The following is a 26,154-nucleotide window of genomic DNA, read 5'->3' as shown; positions in this document are numbered from 1 at the left end:
TATCAAGCAATCAATACTGCCTAAAGTCTTCCCTCCCCCACCACTCCACAGACATGCCAATAGGCAGAATTTTGGTCAGTGGGCCAGTGAGGTAGAACTTGTTGAGAGCTGTGTATCTTAGGAAATTTGGTGTGGGAAATGGTGAGGATTGGTTTGTATCTGAAACAAAATGAAGAGTAAAAATATTTTTTTGCCTACAAATTTCATAAATTCAAAATAAAAAAAATATTTTTTGTCAGCAGGTGATGATAGTGCACACCTTTGATCCCAGTACTCAGGAGGCCGAGGCACATGGGGATCTCTGAGTTCAAGGCCAGCCTGGTCTACAAATCGAGTTCCAGGACTGATAGGGCTACACAGAGAAACCCTGTCTTAAACAAAGCAAAACAAAATGTCATTTTGGTTTATATGCATAGGCTTTTGACTCTGTGTATCTAGGTACCATATGATGTGTGTGCTGCACCCTCAGAGGCCAGGAGATCTCATCACATGCCCTAGAATTGGTGTTATACACAGTTCTGAACTACCATGTGGGTGTGGAGAACCAAACCCTGGATCCCTGGAAGAACAGCCAGTGCTTTTAAAAGTCTCTCTCATTCCAACGGTAGATTTTTTTTATTATTATTTTTTTAACTTTGTAGTATCAGGGATTGAATTCAGGGCCTTCTGTTTGCTAAGCAAATACTCTATCTACCATTGTGCGATATCCTTAACTATTTCTAAGTTTTGATACAGGGCCTTCCTTTTGGCTCTGTACCCTATGTGGACCTCAAACTTGCAATCCTGCTTCACCCTTTCAGGGAGCTGGTATCTTGGTAATTCTTAACCAAGGAATGACATATTTCTCAGCTAAGGAGCTTTCAAGAAATACTCATACCTGGGGCCCTACCATTAATAGGTCTGACGTTTTGGTTTTCAGAACACAATAGGGGGCATGTACTTTGTTCTTGTTTACCAATACAGAGAACTATGGGAGAAAAGGCTGGGCAAACATGTAGGCAGCAGGTTGCAAGAGGGATTGAGGTTATTGCTGAATTTAGGGACAGATTTAGGAGGCAAACAGCCTGCCCTGCATGGGAAGGGAAGGGGGCTGGTTTAGGACCATTAGAGAGAGCATGAGGATTGCCCACCAAGAGCCCTCCAGCTTGGCACAAAGTTCACACCTCAAAGCCCTGTTGTTAGCCGGTGGGTGGCTGGTCCTCTCTGAATCTTTCTGTCAATCTCTTCCTTTGTCTCCACAATCTCGTGTATTTCCCTACCAGGCTTGTGATGAGTCAGCGGGACTGCAAAGATGAAACACCTGGCTAAGCTCTTGACAGCTGAATGCATTCTGTCTTCTCCTCTCTGCTGAACCTTTGACCCTTGCTAGACCGGCCTGGTTACTGACGTCCGGATGAAGAGACTCGAGGTATGGCTAGAGAAGACATCTTGTTAACACAGATTCCGATGAGCAAGAGAAGGCGTTTTTGAGGAGGCCTGTAGTTCTAGAAACTTCAGATACCTTTGCAGAGGCTTTCTCTTTTAGAAGATACACTTCTGCCTCAGAGACCCAAAGAGAAACCAGAATTCCACACAGGCCTCAGCTTCACAGCTTCATGGCATCATAATTCTTTGACTTCATAGCTCCACGGATTCACACTTGGCTGAGGCTGAACCTGGCCCTCTGTCAGGGCACCTTAGCTCAGTCTCAAACATAATCTCAGCCCCAGGCGGCTTGGCCCATGAACCAAGGTCAGCTGTTATGAAAGCAACACAGCTCAAGTCATGCTGACAGAGGAAAAGTGCCACACTTAGGTCTCTTTGCAGAATCAAGACTCTCATTTCTGAAGGATGGAGAAAATCCCTTCTCCCAGGATCCAGCAGCTTTCACATTATAGCATTGATATTCATTCTGCAATTTGACAAATATTTATCAACATCTCTTCTGTTTGGCAAGTACTTGGGAACTCACCTCTACACAATAATCATTTAAGAATGACTTCTTCTGCTGCCCAGGATTCTAAATTAACTCCAAATATTGATGTTGAGATTAACAGCAGACCAGGATTCCTAGGAGATCATCCATCCACAAGGCAGTGTGGCTGACAGGGAGGAGTAGGGACCCGGAAATCACACACATGTGGTCCTTGACTCCTGATTGGACCCAGCTATGGGCCTCAACCTGCTTTTCCTCTAAACTGTGTTTTCTTTCTCAGAAAGCAGCTCTTTTAGTTGGGTAGAGACAGAGGCTGGTGTGGTGCCAGAAATGAGGGAGAGGGAAGAGGTGAGGGGGGAAGGGAAGGGGAGGAGAGGGAAGAGGGGGAAGTAGAGGGGGAGACCTGCTGCGGGGAGGTCATTTAGGAAGCTAGGAAGACAACTTTGGGACAGTAGGAAAAGCACCCTCCCCCTGCCTGTCACTCTGGTCACACCCTAAAGTCTCAGCTTTAGATGAGGACTTAGAGATCCCTGGATGCTGGTAGGTGGGCGTGAACAGCAGGGGATAAGTGTGAGCCCCTGTCAGCAGAGTTCCTGTCCAATACTCCTTCCCTGGAACATCAAAGAAATAGGTCAAAAGATGAAGGATGCTTCATGCTCTTGAATCAAGCATAAGGGGCTCGAGATGGGCTTGTTGAAGAAGCTTAAGTTAAATAATCACATGGACTCCTCACTGTGAGGAAAGAGCGAGGTTTATCCCAAGTCACCAAGTCCTCGAGAGACTTGAAGATGGCATTAAGTGACTCTCCATCTCTTCTAGGGGGACGGGTCTATAAGTTACTATAATGCACATTAGAGTTGAGAGTTTCTGGGATCCATTTCCTTACCTTGTCAATTACCTTCTACGCAGGAACCTTCTGGAAGGTGGATTCCAGTCTCAAACAGCAGACTCCTCTTCTTGGCTGCCAGCTCATCAGAGCTGACATGGAAGTCAGACCCAAGACTCAGGCAGCTGCTAGCCATAGGCCTGAAAAAGGTATTAGAAGCCTCAATCCCACACTCCCTCTACCTGTGTGAGAGAACAGAATCTCAGCAGAGGGGTCTTCATACTGCATTTATATATAGTTCTGATATTAAGATCTAAGGCTCTTTAGAACAAAAGGTCCAGGTAAGGACACAGAAGTCTCCAGGGCAGCCGAACTTTAAGGCAACAGGCATGGGTGGCTAGGGATGGTGGCCCAGCCAGCGAGATCCAGTTTCCCAGGTTCTCTCCTTAATACCAAGTATTGTTGTACGTGTTGTGGTGCAGGGAGAGGGGCAGTGTTAACGATGTGCTGAGAGATGTGTGCCAGGCCCGGCTCCCTTCTATTTGATAAACAGTAAATATTTATGAAGTGAATTGCTCACACAGACTGGCTAGACTGGTCTCCTTTTGGTTTCCTGGACACACCACATGATCTTTGCATTTGTTCCTATCTACCCATAAGCCCCTGTTCCCTGATAATTTTTGGCTGAACCGCACACTTCTTCCTTTTTTTCCTTTTTCTCAGATGTTGCCTTCATCATGTGGTCTCTCTGACACATGGCCTAATGTTGTGACTCCCATTCCCACGCAGTCCACCCATTTCACTATTCTTGCCCCATTAGCACTTGGTGCAGCCTGGGACCCTTCATTTGATGTCTGTGCTATTGCCCAGGCTCAGTTGCTAGCCCAAGAACCCCAGAAGACAGGGACTTTGAACTGTTATGTTTACTCCTGTAATCCCCTCCCCTGGGTCAGACAATCAGACTTGCTCAATCTGTATACGAATTGAATGGAAGAAATGCTTCCTCAGTATGTCAACTATGTACCCAGTGATAAGCATCAAGATAGCTCAGCAAACGGCGTGCACCAGTGGGCAGTGCTGGGGAGAGATAAGATACTAGAGTAACTGCACTATAAGACACATTCTCCTGAAACAAAGCATGCTGGCCACTTCACAAATACATCACTAAGACCCTAGGCCTCAGCCACTGTGAATCCCAGTGTAGGGAGGCTATATCACACACATACACAGACACACACACACACACACACACACACACACATGAAGATATTCAGGTAGTTTCTGAATGCTAGAGGCCTGGACTTTCTTAGCTGTCATACCTCAATGAAATATTTATATGTAACACAAGTGTGTGTGTGTGTGTGTGTGTGTGTAAACCTTACAATGGGCTTTTGTTTGTTTTTGGTTTTTGAGACAGGGTTTCTTTGTGTGGCCCTGGCTGTTCTGGAACTCTTTTTGTAGACCAGGCTAGCTCCAATCTCACAGAGATAATGTGTGTGTCCCCACTGCCCAGCCTCCATGGGCTTTTTAATATTTATTACTTTCACAGGTCCTAGGAGATAGTCATGCAACTCTACAAGTGAAGAAAAGTGAGGCTTAGAGAAGTTTGACAACGAACCCGAACCACGCACACAGCGCCTTCCATACAGGACCAGATGGACCCAGTCACGCTTATCACTTTTGTTCAGGCCCACGTGGTTCATCAGGGGACCTGCCTGGGGACAGAGAAGGGCATTCTGGGACCACACTTTCCCAGAGAAGGAAGCAATGGGACTTCCAGGCTGGAGGACTGGGAAGAAGGACCTGAACAAAGGAGAGCTCACAAGTAGCTGGAGGGAGGGAGCTGGCAGAAGGTTAGAACCTTAGATGGCTGGGAAGGCAGGGTTTCCACACCCTAACCCTATCCCTCCTGCTCCTGTGGGTTGATTACAATAAGATGTGGGAGGTACTTGAGCAAGGCAGGGCAGGATAAAAATCCTGCGTGGGGAGGACTTATAGTTAATTCTCTGCCTTAATTTCTTAGGAATCCATCCTGTCTGCTTATCTCTTCTATTCAGTTTTTGTTAAATTAACAACACATATTTACAATGTGTTGTTTGGTCCTCTTATAAATCATTGCGCTTACATATAATACCCACTTTCACTAGACTTTCAAAGTCCTGACATTCTCTTCATCGAATGGGTGACTGACTACCTGACAATGGAAGATGTTGAAAAACAGGTTAGTAGTCTAGATCATCGATGGTTAGATCCATCCCTCCATCAGTTGTAGGCTGAGCTGTCTTCCTACATTCATACGCTGAAGCCCTCTGGTATATCTAGTACCGGAGCAGCGACTATACAAAGAGTGTTCACCAATTGTGTTTGCACTGGAGACTGTCTTTAAAGGGTTGTTTAACTTAAAATGGGATTGTTAGAGTGCATTATAATTTAACCTGACTAGTATCCTTATCAAAAGAAGACAGGGGGACCTAAGAGACAAATATGCACAAAGCAAAGATCAGAAGACGACACAGCAAGCATCTACCCATCAAGAAAGGGGGCCTCAAAAGAAAGCAAACCTTCTGGTGCCTTCATTTTTTTATTTCTAACCTTCAGAACCTCGAGAAAACAAATATTCATCATTCAAGCCACTCTGTGGTGTGTGGTTTATAGAACCTTAGGCAAACTTATATGCCACTCATCCACCCATCCATCCACCTTTCCACCCACTTATCCATCCACCCATTTATCCATCCATTCATCTATCCATCCATCTATCCATTCACCTTTCCACCCACTTATCCATCCACCCATTTATCCATCCATTCATCCATCCATTCACCTATCCACCCACTTATCCATCCACCCATTTATCCATCCATTCATCCATCCATTCACCTATCCACCCACTTATCCACCCACCCACCCATCCATTTACCCATCGATCCATTGGTCCATCCACCATCCATCTAACCATTCATCCACCTACCCATCCACCCATTTATCCATCCATATATCTATCTATCCATCCACCCATCCATCTGTGGGACGCCTGACTCGCCAGCAAGAAAGACACCACAATAGGATCCTTCTGCACACGTTTATTGGGAGAGCATTGACTGTGTAGGCGAAAGAACTCGAGCCCTGGGCCTCTCACTCTTATATACTATCAGTTCCCATCCACTCACAGCAGGCCACATCACCTCACCAGGTACGCAGCTTCAGCTAATCGAGGCAGCAGGGGCATATCTCCACCAAAATGGCTTCGCCAGTAACCTGGTACACCTGCGCAGCTCTCACGATGTTTGTGGTTTATATGAGGAAGTCAGGTGCAAGTCATACGACTTAGCTGCAGTCCCTGGCACCTTCTTGGGACTGCTGCCACATCTGCTCCTCACATTGGTCCATCCACCATCCATCTACCCATTCATCCACCTACCCATCCACCCATTTATCCATCCATATATCTATCCATCCATCCACCCATCCATCCATTCATCAGAAGGTGATGCAGCAACCACATACCTGCCAAGAAAGAGGGCCTCAAAAGAAAGCAAACCTTATGATGCCAGTAAGCAGCACCCCTACATGGTCTCTGCATCGGCTCCTGCCTCCAGATTCCTTCTCTGCATGAGTTCCTGTCCTGATTTCCTTTGGAAGTGTAAGCCAAACAAACCCTTTGGTCTCCAACGTGCTTTTTGGTCTTAGTGTTTTGTCGCAGCAACAGAAGCCCTTTTCTCTGGAGATGAAAAAAGGAAGAGGCCACAGGCTCCTTCTGGGGTGGCGAGCAGTGAGTAAACAGGAATGATGTCAGGCCATGATGAGTGCTAGGTCCTACCTGGGAACTGGAGGTGTGTGGTTCGAGGGACACTTGATCCAGGTTGGGAGTAGAGGCAAAACAAAACAAAACAAAAAACCCAAAACCACCTACGAGCCAAGTCCCTGAGAGAATGGCAAACCAGGGCAACTCTGAGGAAACACAGTTGGCTCTACAAAGGGTAGGAAGGGGTTAAAGGAAGAAACACATTGAAGAAGATGAGGAGGAATTAGATGTGAAGGACATGAAGGGCCATGCTCACTGAGTGGTTCACAGAACAGCCTTTCTCTGCCTATGACACACTCACTACAATGTCCTCCTAAGCAGGAGCAACACAGAAGTGAATTACCACTGGCGGGCTGAGGTGAGGTCCCTTCCCTCAACAGGGAAGTGAATTACCACTGTATCCTCTCCCCTCCCCTCCCCTCTCTCCCCTTCCCTTCCTTTCTCTCCCCTTCCCTTCCCAGTGGGAGGCACTTGGCAGCATGAAGAACCAGAATCTTATCTGAGAGCCAAATGTCTTTGGGTTAGCTATTTACACATAGGTCTCTACATTTGTGTGCTATTGTAACTATAGGCTCAGCTGCTGGGATTCTACCTCAGCTGTCTACCACAGTTCTTAAGCTATGTCACCTTGAGTGAGTTGTTCACACCCATCAGTAGGCTGTGTCAGTACTGTGGTACCTTCATCCGAGATTTACTGAGTCTGAAAGGAGGCTCTACAGGCCCAGTGCCTGCCATGGAGACTGGCATGCAGTAAGCAATCAGGAAGAGTGACCGATTACAAAGGCATGGGCTAGTCACCACAGCTTCCTTTCAGCCCTTCTGTGTCAGCCCTGGGCCTCTCACTGTCACAGCCATGGTGGCTGGCATGAGCAGCAGCATCTCATCCCATACCCATACCCACCACAATCACCGGCCCACTCCCATCAGCACCATGATAACCCGCTCCACTCCCGTCAGCACTCTGGCCTGTTTCCCCATCATCACATGGAAGGTCTGGGAGGCTGCCCTTGCTGGTTTCCTTCCCCGCACTGTTCTTCCCTGCGGTTGTCCTATGAAGGCAAAAACACTAGATAGATGGATTTGCATGATGTCATATATTACCAAAGGGAAGACCCTAGGTGGATTTTATTTGCTTTGAAAGTTTATTCTTCACTGCCAGTATATATAAATATGGTTGATTACTTTTAAAGATTTATTTTAAAATGTAGATTTATTTTCAGTATATGAGTGTTTTGCACGTATGTACGGATGTATATATATTTGCATGTATATATGTATGTATGTATGTCTGGTGCCTGAAGAGTGTCAGATCCCCTGGTGTTACTTTGGTTGAAAGTTCCATGTGGGTCCTAAACCTGGGTCCTCTGAAAGAGCAACAAGTGCTCCTCACCACTGAGCCATTTTGCCAGCTCCTTAAAGACTTTTTAAAAAATTATTTTAAATTATATGTATCTCTGCGAAGGTATGTGCACATGACTGCAGGTGCTTCCTGGGGTTAGAGGCAGTTGGCTCTCCTTGGAGCTGGCATTACAGTTATGAGTCACCCAACATGGGTGCCTGGAACTGAGCTCAGGTTCCCTGCGAGAGCGGAATGTGCTCTTATTGTTGGGCCTCCTCGCAGTCCCCAGATTTGTACATATTGATCTTGTACCTCATGCCTTTAGTTATTTAGCCCAGTATTTCCCAGGGGAACCCCTTTGTATTAATTAGGTTTGTTGTCGTTGTTGCAGAGGTCACATATCTGACAGGAACCCTTTGAGGCAGGAAGGGTTCACTCTGAAGTCGTGCTGGCACTTTGCCACATTGCACCCACAATCAGAAAGCAGAGAGAGATGAATTTTGTTGCTCATGAAGCATTCTCCTTTAAAAACAATCTTTATTTATTCTTTGAGAATTTAATACACGTATACAAAGTATTGTGATTTTATGCCCTTCAGCTCCCCATAGATTTCCCCATTGAAATTTCATGTCCTTTTAAGACTCCCACTGAGTCAAATAAGTGTTGCCCCATGTGCACAGGTGTGGGGGCATCCAGACCCTGGGAAACATCCCCAACCAGTTATCAACTGCCAATAGTTCCTATCAAGGGGTGAGGCTTGGAGAGCACCTCTCCATCTATGCCCATATTTGGGCTAGCTTGATCTTGTGCAGGTACCCATAGCTGCTGTGAGTTCACGAGTGCAAAGGACATGGCACGTTCTGCAGATAACATTTTTACCTCCCCATCCTTTGGCTCTTACAAGAGGGGTTTTAGTAATGCGATAATCATAATGTTTATTGAACATCTACTATATGCCAGGTATATTCTAGGCACTGGGGATAGACAAACGAGTTAAGTAACATTTTTACTCATGCAACTCAGAGCTTAAATTTCTGAGAAGAAACAGATAAGAACTAAATGTTGGAGAGAGAGAGAGAGAGAGAGAGAGAGAGAGAGAGAGAGAGAGAGAGAGTTAGTTTATACAGACCATAGAGACATTTAAAATAAAACAGGGATGAAGAGATAGCTCAGAGTCTAAGAGCACTGTCTACTCTTCCAGAGGACTTGAGTTCAATTTCTGGCACCCACATGGCATCTCACAAGTGTCTGTACCTCCAGTTTCAGAGGATCTGACGCCCTCACACAGACATGCAGGCAGAACACCAAATACACATATGAATAAATAAATCTTAAAAAATAAATCAAAGAAGACAGTCAAGGAGATAAGGTTAACCAGGCAACAAAAGGGGAGCCAGGAAACAAAAAGCCCCCAGGTAGTAAGATACCTGGCCTACTGAGGACGCAGTGTGGCTGCATGAAGTCCTAGGAGGAGTTGGGACAGAAATATGACACAATGTGACTTGTACTTTAATGGAGATATGCTGACTTTGATCCTGAACACATACAATAGGCCATCACATCCTTAAACAGAAAGGCCAGGCTGGGAGCTATTTCAGTTACCCAGGTGTCGGCAGCTTTGACCACATCAGCAGAAGAGCTCAGGTGAAGCGGGAGACGCTGGGCCCCATATGAAGGAAACGCCACAAAGGCTTGCTAATACACTGCATGGAGAGATGGGTGGGCCAAGTCTGCGAAGGAGACTATGATTCTGTAAAACACTGGGGGCCCCGAATCAGCTCAGAACCGAGAGGAAGCAACTGACATTCCTGGGGGCTCTTTCCTTGGGCATCCTGACCGGGAACCAAGACGACAGTTTCTCCGAACTCAACCTTATAATTTAGTCCATGTAACACGCGGGTGTCTGGAGGCATCCTGGAAGAGCTGTGTGTCTGGGAGAGATGTGCCTGGCTCATCCGTACTCCTGTCCCATTCTACACACTTTAGGGTGGAAAGAAGGAAGAAGGAATGGAGGGAGCGTCCCTTGGATGCATGCTGTGCCCATACACAAAGTCAGCAGGATGGAAATCTCTAGAAATCCCCATTTCTACAAGGTTTACTTCCATGTTGGCTCTGGGCAGGTCCCCTCCTCCTATGGGTGTAACCAAACAGCTTACTTCTGAGAACACTGACTGCCTTTTAAAGTTAAACACATCCTAGGCTGTGGTCTGGGAGCCACATACAGAGTGAGGAGCTCCCAGAAACAACCATGAAAGACAATCCTTGAAATCCGGACATAGGAGCTCTGTGAAGCTCTGAGTGTCCCCTGTGGCTCTGCAAATGGTATTAGCTACCCTTTCTTCACAGAGCCTTGCTATGAAACCAGCATCACATGGTGACTCTGCTGCAGTCTTCACAGTGTGGTGAACCACGTCTCATCATCCCAGTTGATAGATGAGGTCACTGAAATTCAGGGACATCATGTTCTACAGACGGTTCTAGAACTGAATGTGACCCCAAGTCAGCTTATCCCAGAGTCACGGTTTTGACCATTATGTTATATCCATTGGTTTCTCCCCACTGTGTGTGTGTGTGTGTGTGCTGTATGCACATGTGTGTATACTAGTGCACATGTCCACGTGCTCTCATGTGAAGGCCAGAGATTTCAGTTACCCTGCCTTACCATTCTCCACCTTATCTCCCAAGACAAGCATCTCTCAATGAACCTGGAGCTGGGCAGACAGTCACCAAGCCCCAGCAATCATTGCGGTTCCTTATCACCTCCTCCCTACCCTACCCCTGCCTGCACTGGGGTTACACTCTTCTGCAGCCATGCCTGCCCTCTTATGTTGGTCCTGAGAATTTGAACTTAAGTCCTCATGCTTGTGCAATGAATGCTCTTATCCACCAAGTGATCGTCCCGGTCTTGGAACGGCCTTTAACATGGGTTCTGGAGATCAAATGCAGGTCCATGTGCTTATAAGGCAAGCACTTTATCAACTGAGGCATCACTCTGACCTGTCACCCACTCTTCTCCCAGTGCTTGACAGGAGAGCAGCCGAGATGCCTCCCATTCCCACCTTAGCCCTCACATGTAACTCCTAGAAAAAAAACAAAACCAAAAACTAGACACTGATTATTTTCACTAACAAATAAATGACTGTTTTCTTTAAGGAACAGATTCATGCCGTAGTAAAAAGGAGCTTTAGAGATGTGCTTTACAGAGAAGGTGGCCCTGAAGTTCAGAGGGGGAGTTATGTCCACTACTCAAGGTCATGGAATTTGATGGCAAAGCCACGGCTCAAAGAGCAAACAGGGCTCCTGCCTCCAGGCCAGAGCTTGGCTGGGTTCCAGCCTGCTGCTGTCTCCTTAACACAGATGATGGAGGAGAAGGTCTCCATTCGCACACCAGTAATCTTAATCACACCTTGGACTGAGATGGTTTTTAAGCAAGGTAGTCCTGGCCATCTTAGGACTATGATCTCCTGTTTCCCTGTCCTTCAGGCTGAGGAACCCTGTGCTTTGTTGAGCTAGGTTGTTTCTGCTACCGTGTCTGCTATTCAGCCCAAGGAGGGGGCGTTCTCTTCTGTCTAGAGCAGATGCTTTCGCTAGGGCACACTCTGGCCCAAATTTAATCTCCTCTGTGTTTTCCTCACAATAGCAGTGGCTCTCCTGCTTCCTTTGCTACCTTATTTTGTGGCCTTTTGCAATCGATAGCCATTCTCTATACACAGCACACACCCTTCCAGTCAAGACAGGTGTCCTGGGCTTACCCCACTTCCTGCTCAGAAATAGCCTTCCTGTTCTCCTACTATGCAAATTCATTCTCCAAATTATTCCTCATTCTCTACTCTGTGTACAGCTTACGGTTTGCTTTCCAAGTTCTCTTTTCATTTATTGTCTCAGTTCTTAGGCGTTGGTTTTTAAAACATTAAAACATGCTCCCCCCATCCCCCACCCCCGCCAGGACCCAGATCCCGTGATCACAGGCACATATGTGCCCATTCGGATTTTAAAGGTGGTTTACGAAAAGAATGAGGAGTAACGAGATTGTCCTCGAGGAAGGTGCCTCTAGCAGTGGACAGACATCTCTCTGGCACACAGTAGGCCTTCAGCAAGCACATTCAGTGTCTTCTTGAAAATACTTTTCTCAAGAGGGGTATCGTCGGGCTTGTGACCACCAAAGTATGGAAGCGGTGGTATTTGAACATGGGAAGATTCCAGTTTTGTTTCTATTTTTTTCCCCCTCTAAGCAGATTGGGAGGAAGTTACAGACAGAAGAAATAGCATTCCTACTTCTGCCGCGCAGAAGTACACACTAGGACTGCGGGATCAGGTGCAGGGGAAAAGGCCCAGATTGGTATTACCAATGGATCTGCACTGATGGTGGGTTCTGGTTTCCCCCAGTCATGAGTGAAGACTCACCCATGGGCTTCAGAAGCATCAGCCCAAGGTTCAAAACACGGCTGTGTGGGACCTTGCATTCTCTTGGGGCTGAGGCTCAGCCTTGTGTGTTTCCTATAAAATGGGCAAATGTAATCTCAACCGTTCAAAGCGTTTGCGAGGGTTTTAGAGCCCATACCAGCTGATAAGCACAGGTCTGGCATTGTTATATTTCTTTTTACAAATGTGGAAGTGACAACCTCAACCTGTGTCCCTCTAAGTGAGGGTGCTGCTGGCTTCCCTACACTCAACCCACAGCCTGTCAGGAACTGGAGCTGTGGAGAGACTGTATGATACCCCAAAAGAAAAAAGAACCAAAGGGGCTGAGGGTGTTGCATACAGTCTACTGGCCAGGCAAAGAGGGTCTGTAACTCAGTAACTCAATAACTCAGTAACTCAGCTCCCCAGGACAAGTTCTAGTCCAATACCCAAGGTGCTTGGGTGCAGAATCCTTCGAGCCCAAAAATTCTCCGGAAGAGACAAGGCCTGGCCCGGCTGCAGGGCGGCCTTAGAGGAGGGGTGTTCCCGGCTTAGTGGTGGGCAAGTAGGGCGTCTGCCCCCCCCCCTCCTGTCCCCACCTTCCAGATCCGTGCTCTCCGCTTCCCCTAGCACTCCCCCTCCGCCCGGGTGGGGATCGTGCTCAGCACAGTGCTCAGAGAGCACCCCCACCCCGCTGACTCCACTCGAGGGTAGCCCGGGCACTGGGAGGCTCAGCCATCCGGGCAGCCGCGCCCAGCCTCGCCCCGCCGGGCTCCGCCCGCCCTCCGCGGGGTCGCAGCGAAGGGAGGAGGGGCGGCGGCCCGCTTGCGTGGCAGGCGCTCGGGCTGGGCTCGGCCTCCCTTCCCGGGAGGCGGGGTCGGCGCCGCGGCGGCGGCGGAGCCAGGCCCCCTCCTCCTTCCGCGGCCGGCCTCCTTTCTCGTTGCCCCACGTTCCCGGCCGCTCCGACGCCGCTGCGCCCGCGTGCCGCCCGCGCAGTCCCCGTGGGAGCCGGAGCCAGCGTCCCGGGCCGCGCGCCCCGCTCGCCCATCCCGCCGAGCCGCCGCCGCCGCCGCCGCCGCCATGCCCTCGGCCAAACAAAGGGGCTCCAAGGGCGGCCACGGCGCCGCGAGCCCCTCGGACAAGGGCGCCCACCCGTCGGGCGGCGCGGATGACGTGGCGAAGAAGCCGGCGGCGGCGCCGCAGCAGCCGCAGCCTCCCGCGCCGCACCCGCCGCAGCACCCGCAGAACCAGGCGCACCGGAGCGGACACCGCGGCCGGTCCTCAGCCGCCACCGCCAACGCGTCCTCCGCGTCCTGCTCGCGCAGGCTTGGCCGGGTGCTCAACTTTCTCTTCTACCTCTCCCTGGTGGCGGCGGCCGCCTTCTCGGGCTGGTATGTCCATCACGTCCTGGAGGAGGTCCAGCAGGTCCGGCGTGGCCACCAGGACTTCTCCCGTCAGAGGGATGAGCTGGGCCAGGGCTTGCAGGGCGTCGAGCAGAAGGTGGGTACTCCAGCTTTGGCGGGGTCGGGACTCAGCTCCTGCCCTCCCTGAAGGGGCCCTGGTCCTTTCCTGCCTAGGCCCCGTGGCAAGAGCTGGGACCCCAGCGCCCAGCGGTCCCAGACCCGCTTTGTTAATGGTCTCAGAGAGGGATAGACCGGACTCTGAGGATGGCCAGACCATTGGGGGAGGATGGGCCAAGGGCCTGTCACAGGACATTAGCGGTGACCTGTAAGAAAGCCGGCAGGCTCTACATAGCCCATTCTTTTTGCATTAGGAACCGTTGAATGGACAGAGTTGCTGGAACAGGAGGCTGGAAGGGAAATCATTGCATCCCTGGAAGCCTCTAGTCAAGACTTCACCTTGGCTATGCCAGTAGGAGTCACCCGAGCCAGTTTTTAATAGACCTAGAGCTTTGGGGGTGGGGGTGGGGGGGAAGCTAGTGAGCTTAGTCATTTGCTAAGTTCAGATGAAATGGTGTCTATCTTTAGGTCCCTTGTCCTTAGCTGGACCAACGAGCCCATGTGGGCCTTTGAAGTAGCCTACTCCAGCTTTAGGGGAAACACAGGCCAGAAGTATTAGGTCACACTTATGTGGTGTGTAGACAGCGTACTCCTGTATTTTATTTCCTCACCCAAAGAGTTAACTAGAGGGAGGAAGAGAGGGGTGACAAATTTGACTCCATTTTCCAGACCAGAATATTGAGGTTTAAGAGACACAAAGTGAGTTGACACACAGACCGCAGCTGGCTTGAGTCGCAGATTGTTGAAGAAAGTGTGGGCCATTCGTGAGGAAGGATTCCCTAGCGAGCTGTTTCAGGAAAGACCAAACAAATCTCATGGCAAACTGCTCAGTTTCTACCCTTCCAGCCCAAGTGTAGCCCCCTTCCCTCAAGTGCCTTCTCCATCCTCTCCACCCACATCCTTGCTCAATGAAACGCACTTGCTGGACGGAAACAAAAAATCCCGCCACTTCTGAGACCGGAACCACGGCCTCCTTTCCCAGCATGCCGCTTGCCCTGCCAAGTCCCTACTTTTTGTTGAGTGTGCACCACTAGGAATTTCCTCTCAAGACTGGAAGAGCAACTGGAGTGAGTCAGCCTGTGAAGTGGTGTAGGCCAAGGGAGGTGACTTATCTGGGGGAATGAAGTGGGCGATTCTGCTCTGCCTGCTGAATGTCAGACCATCCTAAGAACACAGACACCCCGCGGGAGTCTGATCGCTAGCCTGTTTCCTTGCTTCCTAATCAGTCATAATATTTATTGAAGCCTGATAGTTGTATGGCTGTGCGTGGGCCCTGTGGAGGATATGGAGGAGGAAAAGGCGCAGATCAAGCTTGTGAAGTGGCATCCTAAGTAGGTTTCAGGGGTGGGGAACTTAGGCACACTTTGGGAAGAAAGGGCTTGTGGGTCTGTATGTGGGACAGGGCTGGCCATTAGAAGTATCAGGAGAAGGCATGACCCCATACAGGTAAGGGGACAATCTCGAATATGCCTGAAGGACCGAAGGTAGCTAGCCTTCCAGTGACAGAATACAGGGGGAGTTGGAAGCTTGAGCCCGAAGTGGTTAGATCCAGGTTGAAGAACCTGGGTGTTAGTTCCTATGTTGCCTTTTGGTCTTCTTTGTTGGTTTTACCCCTTCCCAGTCACAGCTGTATGCAAATCACTTTCCTCTTTGAGCCTCTTTCTCATTCTCCAGGCAAGAGGAAGGCACCATCAAGATGTGTAAGGATTGGGATTGGGGATAGCCCAGTTGGTCAAGTGCTTACTATGAAAGCATTAGAACATGGGTTCAGATTTCTCGGACCTGTGTAAAAAGCTGGGCCTGGTAGTCCACACTTGGTGTGTTGGGGAGGCGCAGACAGGAGGTATCTCTGGAGTTTGCCAGCCGACCTGTCCAGCCAAATCGGGGTGCTCCAGCTCCAGTAAGAGACCTTGTGTCAAACAAACAAGTGAACAGGGAGAGCAGTCAGCGTCCGGCCTTCACATGAATGCCTGCGACAGCCCCGTTGACTGTCAGCCATTAGTAGTAGCACCGGCCTGTCCACTGTTACCCCCAGAAGGCTCCACAAAGGCAGGGATGGAGTTGCAGCCATTATTCCGTCGCTGGCATTCACGCACCACACAGCAGACATCCCCCACATGTCAGAAGGACAGACATCCATCCAGTGCATTTTAATTGTTAGGAGCTCTTTGTGCATAAAGAAGCACCCCCCCCACGACCCCAGAAGGGGAGACACTGGGTTCCTTGGGGGACTGGTAATAGTCTCTGATCTGATTCACTTCCTAGCCATTTGTGAAGTGCCAACCTGGGATTAAATAGGAGCTCAGCCTGCCCAGGCTTTATCAGGCAGTGCTCTGAATTCCTCCATTCTTTGGTCCATTGAGAAAACACTGAAGGTAGCCTGCCATGTTGCAGGCGCTGGGCTCACCCCCATGCTTCTATTTTCAGTGCTGTGCTTAGAACAGGAAGGCATTGTGATTTACTAACCCAGTTTTAGAGGTCACCTCTCTCTAGTGCCTTCTCAGCGTATTCTTTTATGACTCAGGTTGTATTTGGCTGGGGAGGGGAATCGTCTACTTTTGGGAGGCCCTGAGAACCCCATTCGGATCCAACCCGGGACTTGGGAAGTGAACGTGATTTTGAGTTCCTCGAGCAGTCAGTGGGCATGCGCTGCAGGCAGGGTATCCTGTGTGCATCCCTGTTCTTTTTCTCCTTTGGCATTGAGTGGAAGATGCTGCTAGGAGTCCGTGAGCCTCTGAGGAACTCAGGACAGAGCTTAGCCTGGTGAAGACAGTGGCTACTGCATGAAGCGGCCAGCGAGGGTTAGGCACAGTTAGGCACTTTACTTGTTTAGACTCATTCAGTTCTCACGGTGACTATCACCGTGAGTCAGGTACTATTTTTGTCACACCTTATGGCAAAGGAAACAAGACACAGACAGTATGTAACTCATCCAGGAGCAAACAGCAGTGAAGCGTTGAGCTAAGATTTGCCTACCCAGCTTGGCTTCAGAGCCTTGTTTAATTTGTTGGTGTTTTGTTTTGTTTTGTAAGATAGCATTCCATGTAGCCCAGGCCAGCCTCAGATGTAGCCTAGGATCATTTGAACTTCTGATCTTTCTACTTCTCCCTCCTGAGTGCTGAGGTTACAGGAATATGCCACCAGACCCAATTTATTAAGTGCTTGGCCCTCTAACCTAGGTCTTGTGAATGCCAGGCAAGCAACCTATTTCATCTCTTGTTTAAATGGAGAGGACCCACACACACACACAAAGACTTATTTTTATTTTATGTGTTTGGGTGTTATGCCTGCATGTATGTATTATACATGCTTGGTACCTGAGGAAGCCAAAGGAGGACATCAGGTCCTAAGGAACTAGAGTCACAGTCGTTATGAACAGCCATGTGATTGCTGGGAATCGAACCTGGGACTTCTGGAAGAGCAGTCAGTTCTCTTAACCACTTAGGCATCTCTCCACCCCTGGAAAACTTTCAAACTTAGTTTAACCTAGAATGGCAGTCTTCCTCCCTCTTTGAAATACGTTTAATTGTTGACTGTTAATGACATCATTTATCGCACAGAGCGCTCCACACTGGCTTTAGCTGGTAGCAATCTCATGGTGTCTTAGCGGGTGTCTCTTACGTAGTCCAGAAATAGTTAGTTGAACCTAGGGACTTACAGGATCAAGGCTACACTGCTGGGATGCTTGCTCTTCTTTCATTATTATTATTACTACTACTATCTGTGTCAGTGTGCCAGCCCAGCGTGATTGGAGTTGCTGGGCTAGTTGAGAGTGATGTTTATGCCGAATGAGTGGGTAGCAACAAAGTCACAGAGTGTCCCAAGAAATCACCTGGCCCACTGCTCGCATTTTTAAATGAGGACACTGAAGTCCGGGACGGACAGTGGCTGGCCAGAGACCGAACACCTGGAAGTGATAGATACAGACCTCGACTTAGTCTCTTAGCTTTGTGCCTAGTGTCTCCATGTGTCTCAGGCTCTTTCCTAAGAAAATTTGTGATGCTCAGCTGCGAGTGCTAGAAAGCCAGCCCAAAATAGCAGAAGGAGGGAGGGAGGGAAGGAAGAGAGTATAGACTGTTCTAATTGGCCCAACAGTTCAAGAGTAAACTCCCTCAGAAACAGCTGTATTCAGGGATTGCGTTTCATCTTCAGAATGTCATCTTGCCTGTCTCCGTGTGCTGTCTTGATTGATGAGTGGGTTTCTGGTCATGTGCTGGTCTGAGCAGCTCCAGGCCTCCCTCATCCTGTAGCCAGCAATCTCAGTGGGAAGAGGCGTTGGCCACCCTGTCAGCCTGCCTGGCACTCGTCTGTTCATGGCTTGTCCATTTGCTGAGAGGAGAGGGTTGACAGACGCATATGGACTATGCTGACCGGTCCGATGTGGGTAATGAGCCGACTCTGGAGTACCTGGAGGGGCCTGATCATGTGACCATGATCACAGCCACCACGTAAAACTACCTTTAGACGGAGAGCGCTGATCTGGAGGCTCCTGGGACTGGCCATGCAGAGAATAGGGGTAGTGAGCGTAAGTGAACACAGCTGTTTGTTCTCAGTGGCTAACGTCTGGATTTTGGTCGTAGGTCCAATCCCTGCAAGCCACGTTTGGGACTTTCGAGTCCCTCCTGAGAAGCTCCCAGCATAAACAGGATCTCACAGAGAAAGCCGTGAAGGAAGGGGAGAGCGAGCTCAACCGAATTAGTGAAGTTCTACAGAAGTTGCAGAATGAGATTCTCAAAGATCTGTCGGATGGGATCCATGTGGTGAAGGATGCCCGGGAGCGAGACTTCACGTCCCTGGAGAACACAGTCGAGGAGCGCCTGACGGAGCTTACCAAGTCTATCAATGACAACATCGCCATCTTCACTGACGTCCAGAAGAGGAGCCAGAAGGAGATCAATGAGGTCAAGATGAAGGTGGCCTCCCTGGAAGAATCCAAGGGAGATCGCAGTCAGGACGTGAAAACTCTGAAGGACGCCGTGAAGGAGGTCCAGGCCTCCATGATGTTGAGGGAGAGGGACATTGAGGCCCTGAAGAGTTCCCTTCAGACGATGGAGTCCGACGTCTATACAGAGGTGCGGGAGCTGGTGAGCCTCAAGCAGGAGCAACAGGCGTTCAAGCAGGCGGCCGACTCAGAGCGCCTGGCTCTGCAGGCCCTCACGGAGAAGCTTCTGCAGTCCGAGGAGTCCTCCTCTCGTCTCCCAGAGGACATCCGGAGACTGGAGGAAGAGCTACAGCAGCTGAAGGTCGGGGCCCATGGGTCAGAGGAAGGTGCTGTCTTCAAAGACTCCAAAGCCTTAGAGGAACTGCAGAGGCAGATTGAGGGCCTGGGTGCCAGGCTCCAGTATGTAGAGGACGGGGTCTACTCAATGCAGGTGGCTTCTGCACGCCACACCGAAAGCCTGGAGTCGCTCCTGTCCAAGAGCCAGGAGTATGAGCAGCGCCTGGCTATGCTGCAGGAGCATGTGGGAAACCTGGGCTCCTCATCTGACCTGGCCAGCACAGTCAGGAGCCTGGGGGAGACCCAGCTGGCCCTGTCCAGCGACTTGAAGGAGCTGAAGCAGAGCCTGGGTGAGCTGCCAGGTACCGTGGAGTCACTGCAGGAGCAAGTTGTCTCACTGCTCAGCCAGGACCAAGCCCAGGCCTCGGGCTTGCCTCCTCAGGACTTCCTGGACAGATTGTCCTCTCTAGACAACCTGAAATCCTCAGTGAGCCAAGTGGAGTCAGACTTGAAAATGCTCAGGACTGCCGTGGACAGTTTGGTGGCCTACTCCGTCAAAATCGAAACGAATGAGAATAACTTAGAGTCAGCCAAGGGCTTGCTGGACGACCTGCGGAACGACCTGGATAGGTTGTTTCTGAAAGTCGAGAAGATCCATGAAAAGATCTAAATGAACTGCGTGTGTGGGCTCAGTTTCTTACGACCAAAAACAAACAAAACAAAACAAAACAAAACAAAACAAAAAAAATCCCATTGTTTTCTCCCAGGTGCCCTCCCGTCACCTTCTTGCCCCTCCCCCACCCCACGGAAAGCAGCAGATACCGGCTGGACACCGCCCTGGTGTTCTGTGCCCAGTTAATTTATTTGCAGCTATTACCACATGCCTTTGGTTTCTTAAGTCCTGTTTCTGCTTTTGGTTTGGCTTCCTGAAGGCCCAGCCAGCCCTGTGCAGAAAAGGATGTGTCTCCTGTTAGAAAGATGACAGTGGCTTTAACTGGGGATTATCAGGAAGCAGATTAACCTAAAAAAAAGATCCTGTCAGGCCGTCAGATTTATAGTAAAATAGAAAAACAACAAAGGACAGGTGGGGGGCACTTTTTAAAAAAATTGTCTTTAAGGAAAATTAATTTTACTGTTTTTGTTTTTTTTTTAATACTCTGGCCAGGGTTTTTAGAAGCTGTCTCATTCCTGTCTTCCATTTAGAACTGGTAAAAACTCCTAGAGGTCAGCTCTGAATGGGCAAAAGAGGACCCCACGTCCACCCCCAACCTGCCTGAGGGTCACTCTCAGAGGCATGGTCTCTCTCCATTCCCTAATCCAATCAAATGGTAACTATGCAAATTCAGTAGGTCCTGAAGGCCCAGTGCCCTTCTGGTTCTGGTGACCCACCTTCGTCACCAGGCTAGGAGGGGTCCCCATGTGCGTTTGGAGGAGGTGTTCTTTGGGTCCTGATGTGAGAGCTGTATTTTCAACAGAGGATTCGGGCATATCCCTGAGAGATGTGGGCCAGGTCTTTTTGTTTTATCACAGCGTCTCTGGAGAGGCCTCCCTTTGCCTCACCTGGCCCCGTCTGTCAGTAGGATCACGTGGGCTGCAGTTTCTGTAATTGTTCTCCATGTACCCTTGCCCTTTGAGATGTATTGTCTTTGATGGCTGCCTTGCCCTTCCCCCCTCCCCCTCCCCCCCAAAAAAAGGAAAGGAAAAAAAAACAGAAAAAGCTGAAAAGAAACCCAAGGTTTGTTAGTTTACTGTGAAATGAACTGTATGGCTTCTTTACAGTATTTTTAATTCTTAATAAACACTTGAGCTTTGTTACGACCTTCAGTCAGTGGGTTCTGAGAACTTAGTGATGATGCGTTGTATCAGCATAAAGTGTTCGGGATAAGAAAATTGGTAACTTTTCCATCTTAAGACTTTTTTTTTACGATGTATAATTTTTTAAAAAATTATTTTTTTCTCAAGCCAGGCGTAGTGGCGCATGCCTTTAATCCCAGCATTCGGGAGGCAGAGGCAGGTGGATTTCTGAGTTCGAGGCCAGCCTGGTCTACAAAGTGAGTTCCAGGACAGCCAGGGCTATACAGAGAAACCCTGTGTCAAAAAACCAACAACAACAAAAAATATTTTTTTCTCTTGGGAAGGGGGTGGGGGTGGGAAGTGTATATGTGATGGCCCGTGTGCAGAGGGATCTAACTCAGGTTTTACAGGCTCCACTCCTGCAGGCACATGCTTTTGTTGGTTTATTATTGGATCTATTTTTATGTTCCTCGTAGTTGCTTCAGATCTCTGCCTGACTACCTGGTAGGATCTTCCTGAGGGATTTGGGGGAGGGTCTAAGTCTTTGAAAGACTTAGTACCTGGTTCTAGCTTGTGGTCAGGGGGCACCAGTGCCTTGAGGACTTCTGAGATGGCTGATGCCTACCTGGGCATTTCCTGTACATCCCTGGCTCCCGTCCACTACCCAGCGGAGCAGATACTGCTTATTTTGTACCTGTGTGCAGGCCTGGACTGAGCACTGCGCAAGCGTCATTTCAGGTTCCAAATGCGCAGCAGGCTGAGATCAGGAATCATGAGATGAGACTTGAACTCACTTGTAGAAATTTTTAATCCCGACCTGGGCTGTCCACCCAGCCTTTAACCATTTAGTTCCCAGATAAAAGACACACGCACAACCTTTGTATTTACAGTAAGCCTTAAACTGTACAAGAGCTGGGCAGATATCTGCCTTCTTTACTACTAAAATCTACTTTCCTGTAGATAACCCAAGGTATTACTACTTACTATGTTTTAATCTGGGGTGCTATTAACTCCAATTGGCCAGCCCTCAGGCCATGTTTTTATGACTCATTTAATCCATGGTAGCTTCTTTGCCTTCACCTTCTTCCCCTCGTGATCCCTCTGACCCCAAGCCCCAAAAACCTAACCCCCACCTATGTCTCTTCTGCCCAGCTATCGGCTGCTGACATCTTTATTTACCAATCAAAAATAATTTGGGGTAGGGTCACTTGGGTCTATATGCAACTCCAAGTCTTGGAGGTCCACACTTAACATTATAATAGACAACAAGACCAAACCTCTGCACCCATTTCCAGCTCTGAGTGTGTCCTTCTCTGCCATCTGTCTGGGCAGTATAGGTCTCCACTGGCCTGCTTCAGAACCTTCAGAAGCAGAGAAGTGGTCTCCAACTCATGGAATGGGGGAGCCAGGTGCAGTTGTCATTTATACCCGTGTTTCTAGCTGGCTGGTCATTTATCCATTCATTCATTCAACACTTATTGGTCCCACCATTAGACATTGTGCTAAGCATAAGTGAAGTAAAAGCCTGGGAGAGGCTTGTGATCCTAGGCCCATTGAGAGAATTACCTAAACTGCTGTCCTGAGGAACTGCAGGTGCTGTGTCTAGAAAAGACAGTGTTGGTGGAGGTGTAGTGACCAGTTCTGTTGAGATTGTACTAGAGATGGTTGGAAGAGGTTTACAAAGCCCAGTGAGGAGCGGTGGAAATCTTTGGGAAATGTCAAGTTAGTTCATTCTTTGAATAAGAATAGCAATGGGATGCTGAAGATATAGATTAAACTGCTGATCCAGCAGGAGAAGAGAAGAGAAGAGAAGAGAAGAGAAGAGAAGAGAAGAGAAGAGAAGAGAAGAGAAGAGAAGAGAAGAGAAGAGAAGAGAAGAATAGACTAGATAAGAGACCACAGTGAGATGAAGACAGGGCTCAGCATGCCAGTGAGGAGGCCTTCCACCTGCTGGTGCTGATAGGCAGATGGTGGAATGATCTCTCTCACACATGGTGGTTGTGAGGGTTGAGTGGTATTATAGGCAGACAGAGTCAGCTTTTAGTATGACATCTTGCTTATATGCTGGGGCCCGTGCATGCACAACCCATCCAGAAATACAAAGGTTGAAATAAGACAGACATAGTGGCACACAACTGTAGATCCCAACACTTTGGAGACAGAGAGAGGACGGCCACCAGCTCCAAGCCAGTCTGCCTACAGAGTGAGATCCTGGTGGTGGGGAATGGGGAAAATAATAGTTAAACACTTCTAGGCATGTGCGTGGGTGTGGGGATGTGATTTACGCAGGTAATTTTATAAGGAGGTGACTGAGTCCAGCACTGACAGGGGTGCATGTCTACAAGTCAGCAGGCAACAGATCCTGGGTTTCGGAGTGGCCAAGACAATGGAGAAATTGAATGCAATTCTTATAGCAGGAACAGAGAACCAGGCTGGACACTGACTGGTCCTCAGGACCGCTTACTCTCCTCTTGCTTTTCTCCTATTGCCTCTAGGGCGCGCCATGGAGTGGGGGGCTGAGGCTGCAGGATTTTGTCTGGGACCAGGTTCTGGAGGCTTCTGTGAAACTGAATCTTACTCTCTATGGGGACCAACGAAGGATTTTAGGCAGGGTGAGGAGTTACAATACCGGATTCAAGCCACCACCACCACCCCCACCCCACCCCACTCCTTGCAGGATTGGAGAAGAGCAAGGCGAGCAGAGAGCCTTGGAGGACGATCCAGCTAACTCCGCTTGGTCTTCTGAAGGTTCAGACAAGGAGCACGCAGGAAAGTTGCCCGGGGGAGGTTCCAGAGCCATGCCACTATGCATGCTAAATGCATAGCTTGGGGTGGGGGTGAAGAGGGCCATCCTTGGCAACTGGAGGAGGATATAAGAGCGGCAGGGGGCATTCATGTTGCGCACACAGGGACACCCAGTCTGGAACTCAGTGAAGCGGCCTGTTTTCTGAGTGACTCACCCATATTTACTATTGAATTAAGGAGACAAATTGTCAGAGACGATAAAGGAGATGTGAAGGAAAGGCATGCACACGGGGGTATCAGAGACGGAAAGCAAGGTAACACGGGGGCGGGGAGCGGAATGTTAAAGGTAAGGATATCTGGAAAAAAAAACAGGGGTCACAAGCAGTGTGGTTTTAGTCATCAAACGTCTTTCAGGGAACAATTTGTATTACAATTTCCCTCATCAAAGTGCTAATTTAATCTCTTCCCTCACTGGACTGTAACTCACATAGGAGTACTGCAATGGGTAAAAGGCCCTAGAGACCTAGAAAATGGGCTGTCCCCGGTGACTTCCCGTGAGGTCTGCACCATTCCCATTCCGGAGTGGCAACCCAGGAGATGGATGTCTTGGGGGGAACTTGGCAGATTTCCTCTCTGTGGAGCACTTCTTAAAGCCTCCTCTGCGGCAGAAGCGCCAGCCCCTGGTGGGGTGTCAGTTTGGTCTCAGCTGCTTAGCATCTTCTTCAGATGTCTGGATCCGGTCCTGCTGCCACAACACCGTGACAGCGATGCCTGGAAAGTCCATCTTTTGTTTTCTCCGGATCTCATTTTCCTCATCTGCAAAAGATAACACAGTTCAGACCAGTGGCTCTCCTACTGTAAACATGGGTCGGTGCCACCAGGAAACCACGTTAACAGAGATGACAGAGCCAGAGAGATGGCTCTGTCAGTAAACAGCTTGCTGCCCATGCATGAGGACCTGGACCCCAGAACCTGCATTAAAAAAAAAGCTGGGTGTGGCAGCATGTGCCTGTCCCCGAGCCTCACTAGCCAATCAGAATACTACCTGAATCTTTGAGCTCCAGGTTAATGAGAGATCCTGTGAGAGGAATTGAGGACACCAGGCATCAACTTTTAGTCTCTAGAACATCTGCATATGTATCTGTTCATGCATGTGAACACACTCACTCACACACACACACACACACACATACACACACAGGTGCTCACACACACACACACGCTCACACACACACACACACAAGTGCTCACATACATGATCACACCCACACCCACACACGTGCTCACACCCACACACGTGCTCACACTCACACATCACACAATTCTGGTCTTGTAGGTTTGTATGTGATAGGGGTGACATACACACAATTCTGGTCTTGTAGGTTTGTATGTGATAGGGGTACAGAGGATGAGAATAATAGATCTCCATTTCTTTCATTTCTTTTTTTCTTTCTTTTTTTAATTGGCTATTTTATTTAATTTTATTTCAAATGTTATCCCTCTTCATGGTTTCCCCTCTGCAAACCCCAATCCCACCCCCTCTCCTCCCTGCTTCTATGATGGTACTCTCCCATCTACTCACCACTCCTGCCTCACCGCCCTAGCATTCTCCTATGTTGGGGCATCAAGTCTCCACAGGACCTAGGGCCTCCCTTCCCATTGCAGACAAAGCCATCCTCTGCTGCATATGCAGCTAGAGCCATGGGTTCCTCCATGTGTACTGTTTGGTTGGTGGTTTAGTCCCTGGGAGCTCTGCTGGGTCTGGTTGGTTGATATTGTTGTTCTTCCTATGGAGTTGCAAACCCCTTCAGCTCCTTCAGTCCTTCCCCTCACATCTGAGGATGCAGCTATACCACTCCTGGGCATATACCCAAAAGATGCTCCAACATATAACAAGGACACATGCTCCACTATGTTCATAGCAGCCTTGTTTATAATAGCCAGAGCTGTAAACAATCCAAATGTCTCTCAACAGAGGAATGGATACAGAAAGTGTGGTACATTTACACAATGGAGTACTACTCAGCTATTAAAAACAATGACTTCATGAAATTTCCAGGCAAATGGATGGAACTAGAAAATATCAGCCTGAGTGAAGTAACCCAGTCACAAAAGAACACACATGGTATGTACTCACCGATAAGTGGATATTAGGAAAAAAGCTCGGAATACCCACAATACAACTCATGGATCACATGAAGCTCAAGAAGAGGGAAGACCAAAGTGTGGATGCTTCAGTCCTACTTAGAAGGGGGAACAAAATAATCACGGGAGGTAGAGGGAGAGAGGGTCCTGAGAGGGAGAGGGAGGGGAAGGGGAAAAGGGGGACAGGATCAGGTGTGGAGGGGACAGGGGTGGGGGACATACAGAGGGTCAGGAAATTGAACGAGGTGAGTAGCAGTTGGGGATGGGGAACTGGGGGTAGCCACAAGAAAGTCCCAGATGCCAGGAAAGCAAGAGGCTCCCAGGACCCAACGGGGATGACATTAGCTGAAATACCCAACAAAGGGGCGAGAGAACCTCGAAAGACCATATGCAGAGGTTAGGTACGGCCCCTGGTTGAGGAATGGGGCCACCCACACATCTCAAAA

General features: G+C 49.0%; 1 protein-coding gene across 1 annotated transcript; it reads left to right on the top strand.

Annotated features, from left to right (window-relative positions):
- Positions 1 to 13,059: 13,059 nt before the first annotated feature.
- On the top strand, positions 13,060 to 20,848 carry Ckap4 (cytoskeleton associated protein 4). The gene is made up of 2 exons (XM_021174417.3): positions 13,060 to 13,786; positions 18,387 to 20,848. Exons 1-2 carry the CDS (start codon positions 13,367 to 13,369, stop codon positions 19,692 to 19,694), a joined length of 1,728 nt encoding a protein of 575 aa, XP_021030076.1. The 5' UTR covers positions 13,060 to 13,366; the 3' UTR covers positions 19,695 to 20,848.
- The last annotated feature ends 5,306 nt before the right edge of the window (positions 20,849 to 26,154 follow it).

The sequence above is a fragment of the Mus caroli genome, unplaced genomic scaffold (assembly GCF_978045245.1).
Source record: "Mus caroli unplaced genomic scaffold, Mus_caroli_1 scaffold_9, whole genome shotgun sequence".
Lineage (NCBI taxonomy): Eukaryota > Metazoa > Chordata > Mammalia > Rodentia > Muridae > Mus > Mus caroli.
The sequence above is the reverse complement of the archived record's forward strand: the minus strand, read 5'-3'. Positions and strand labels throughout refer to the sequence as shown.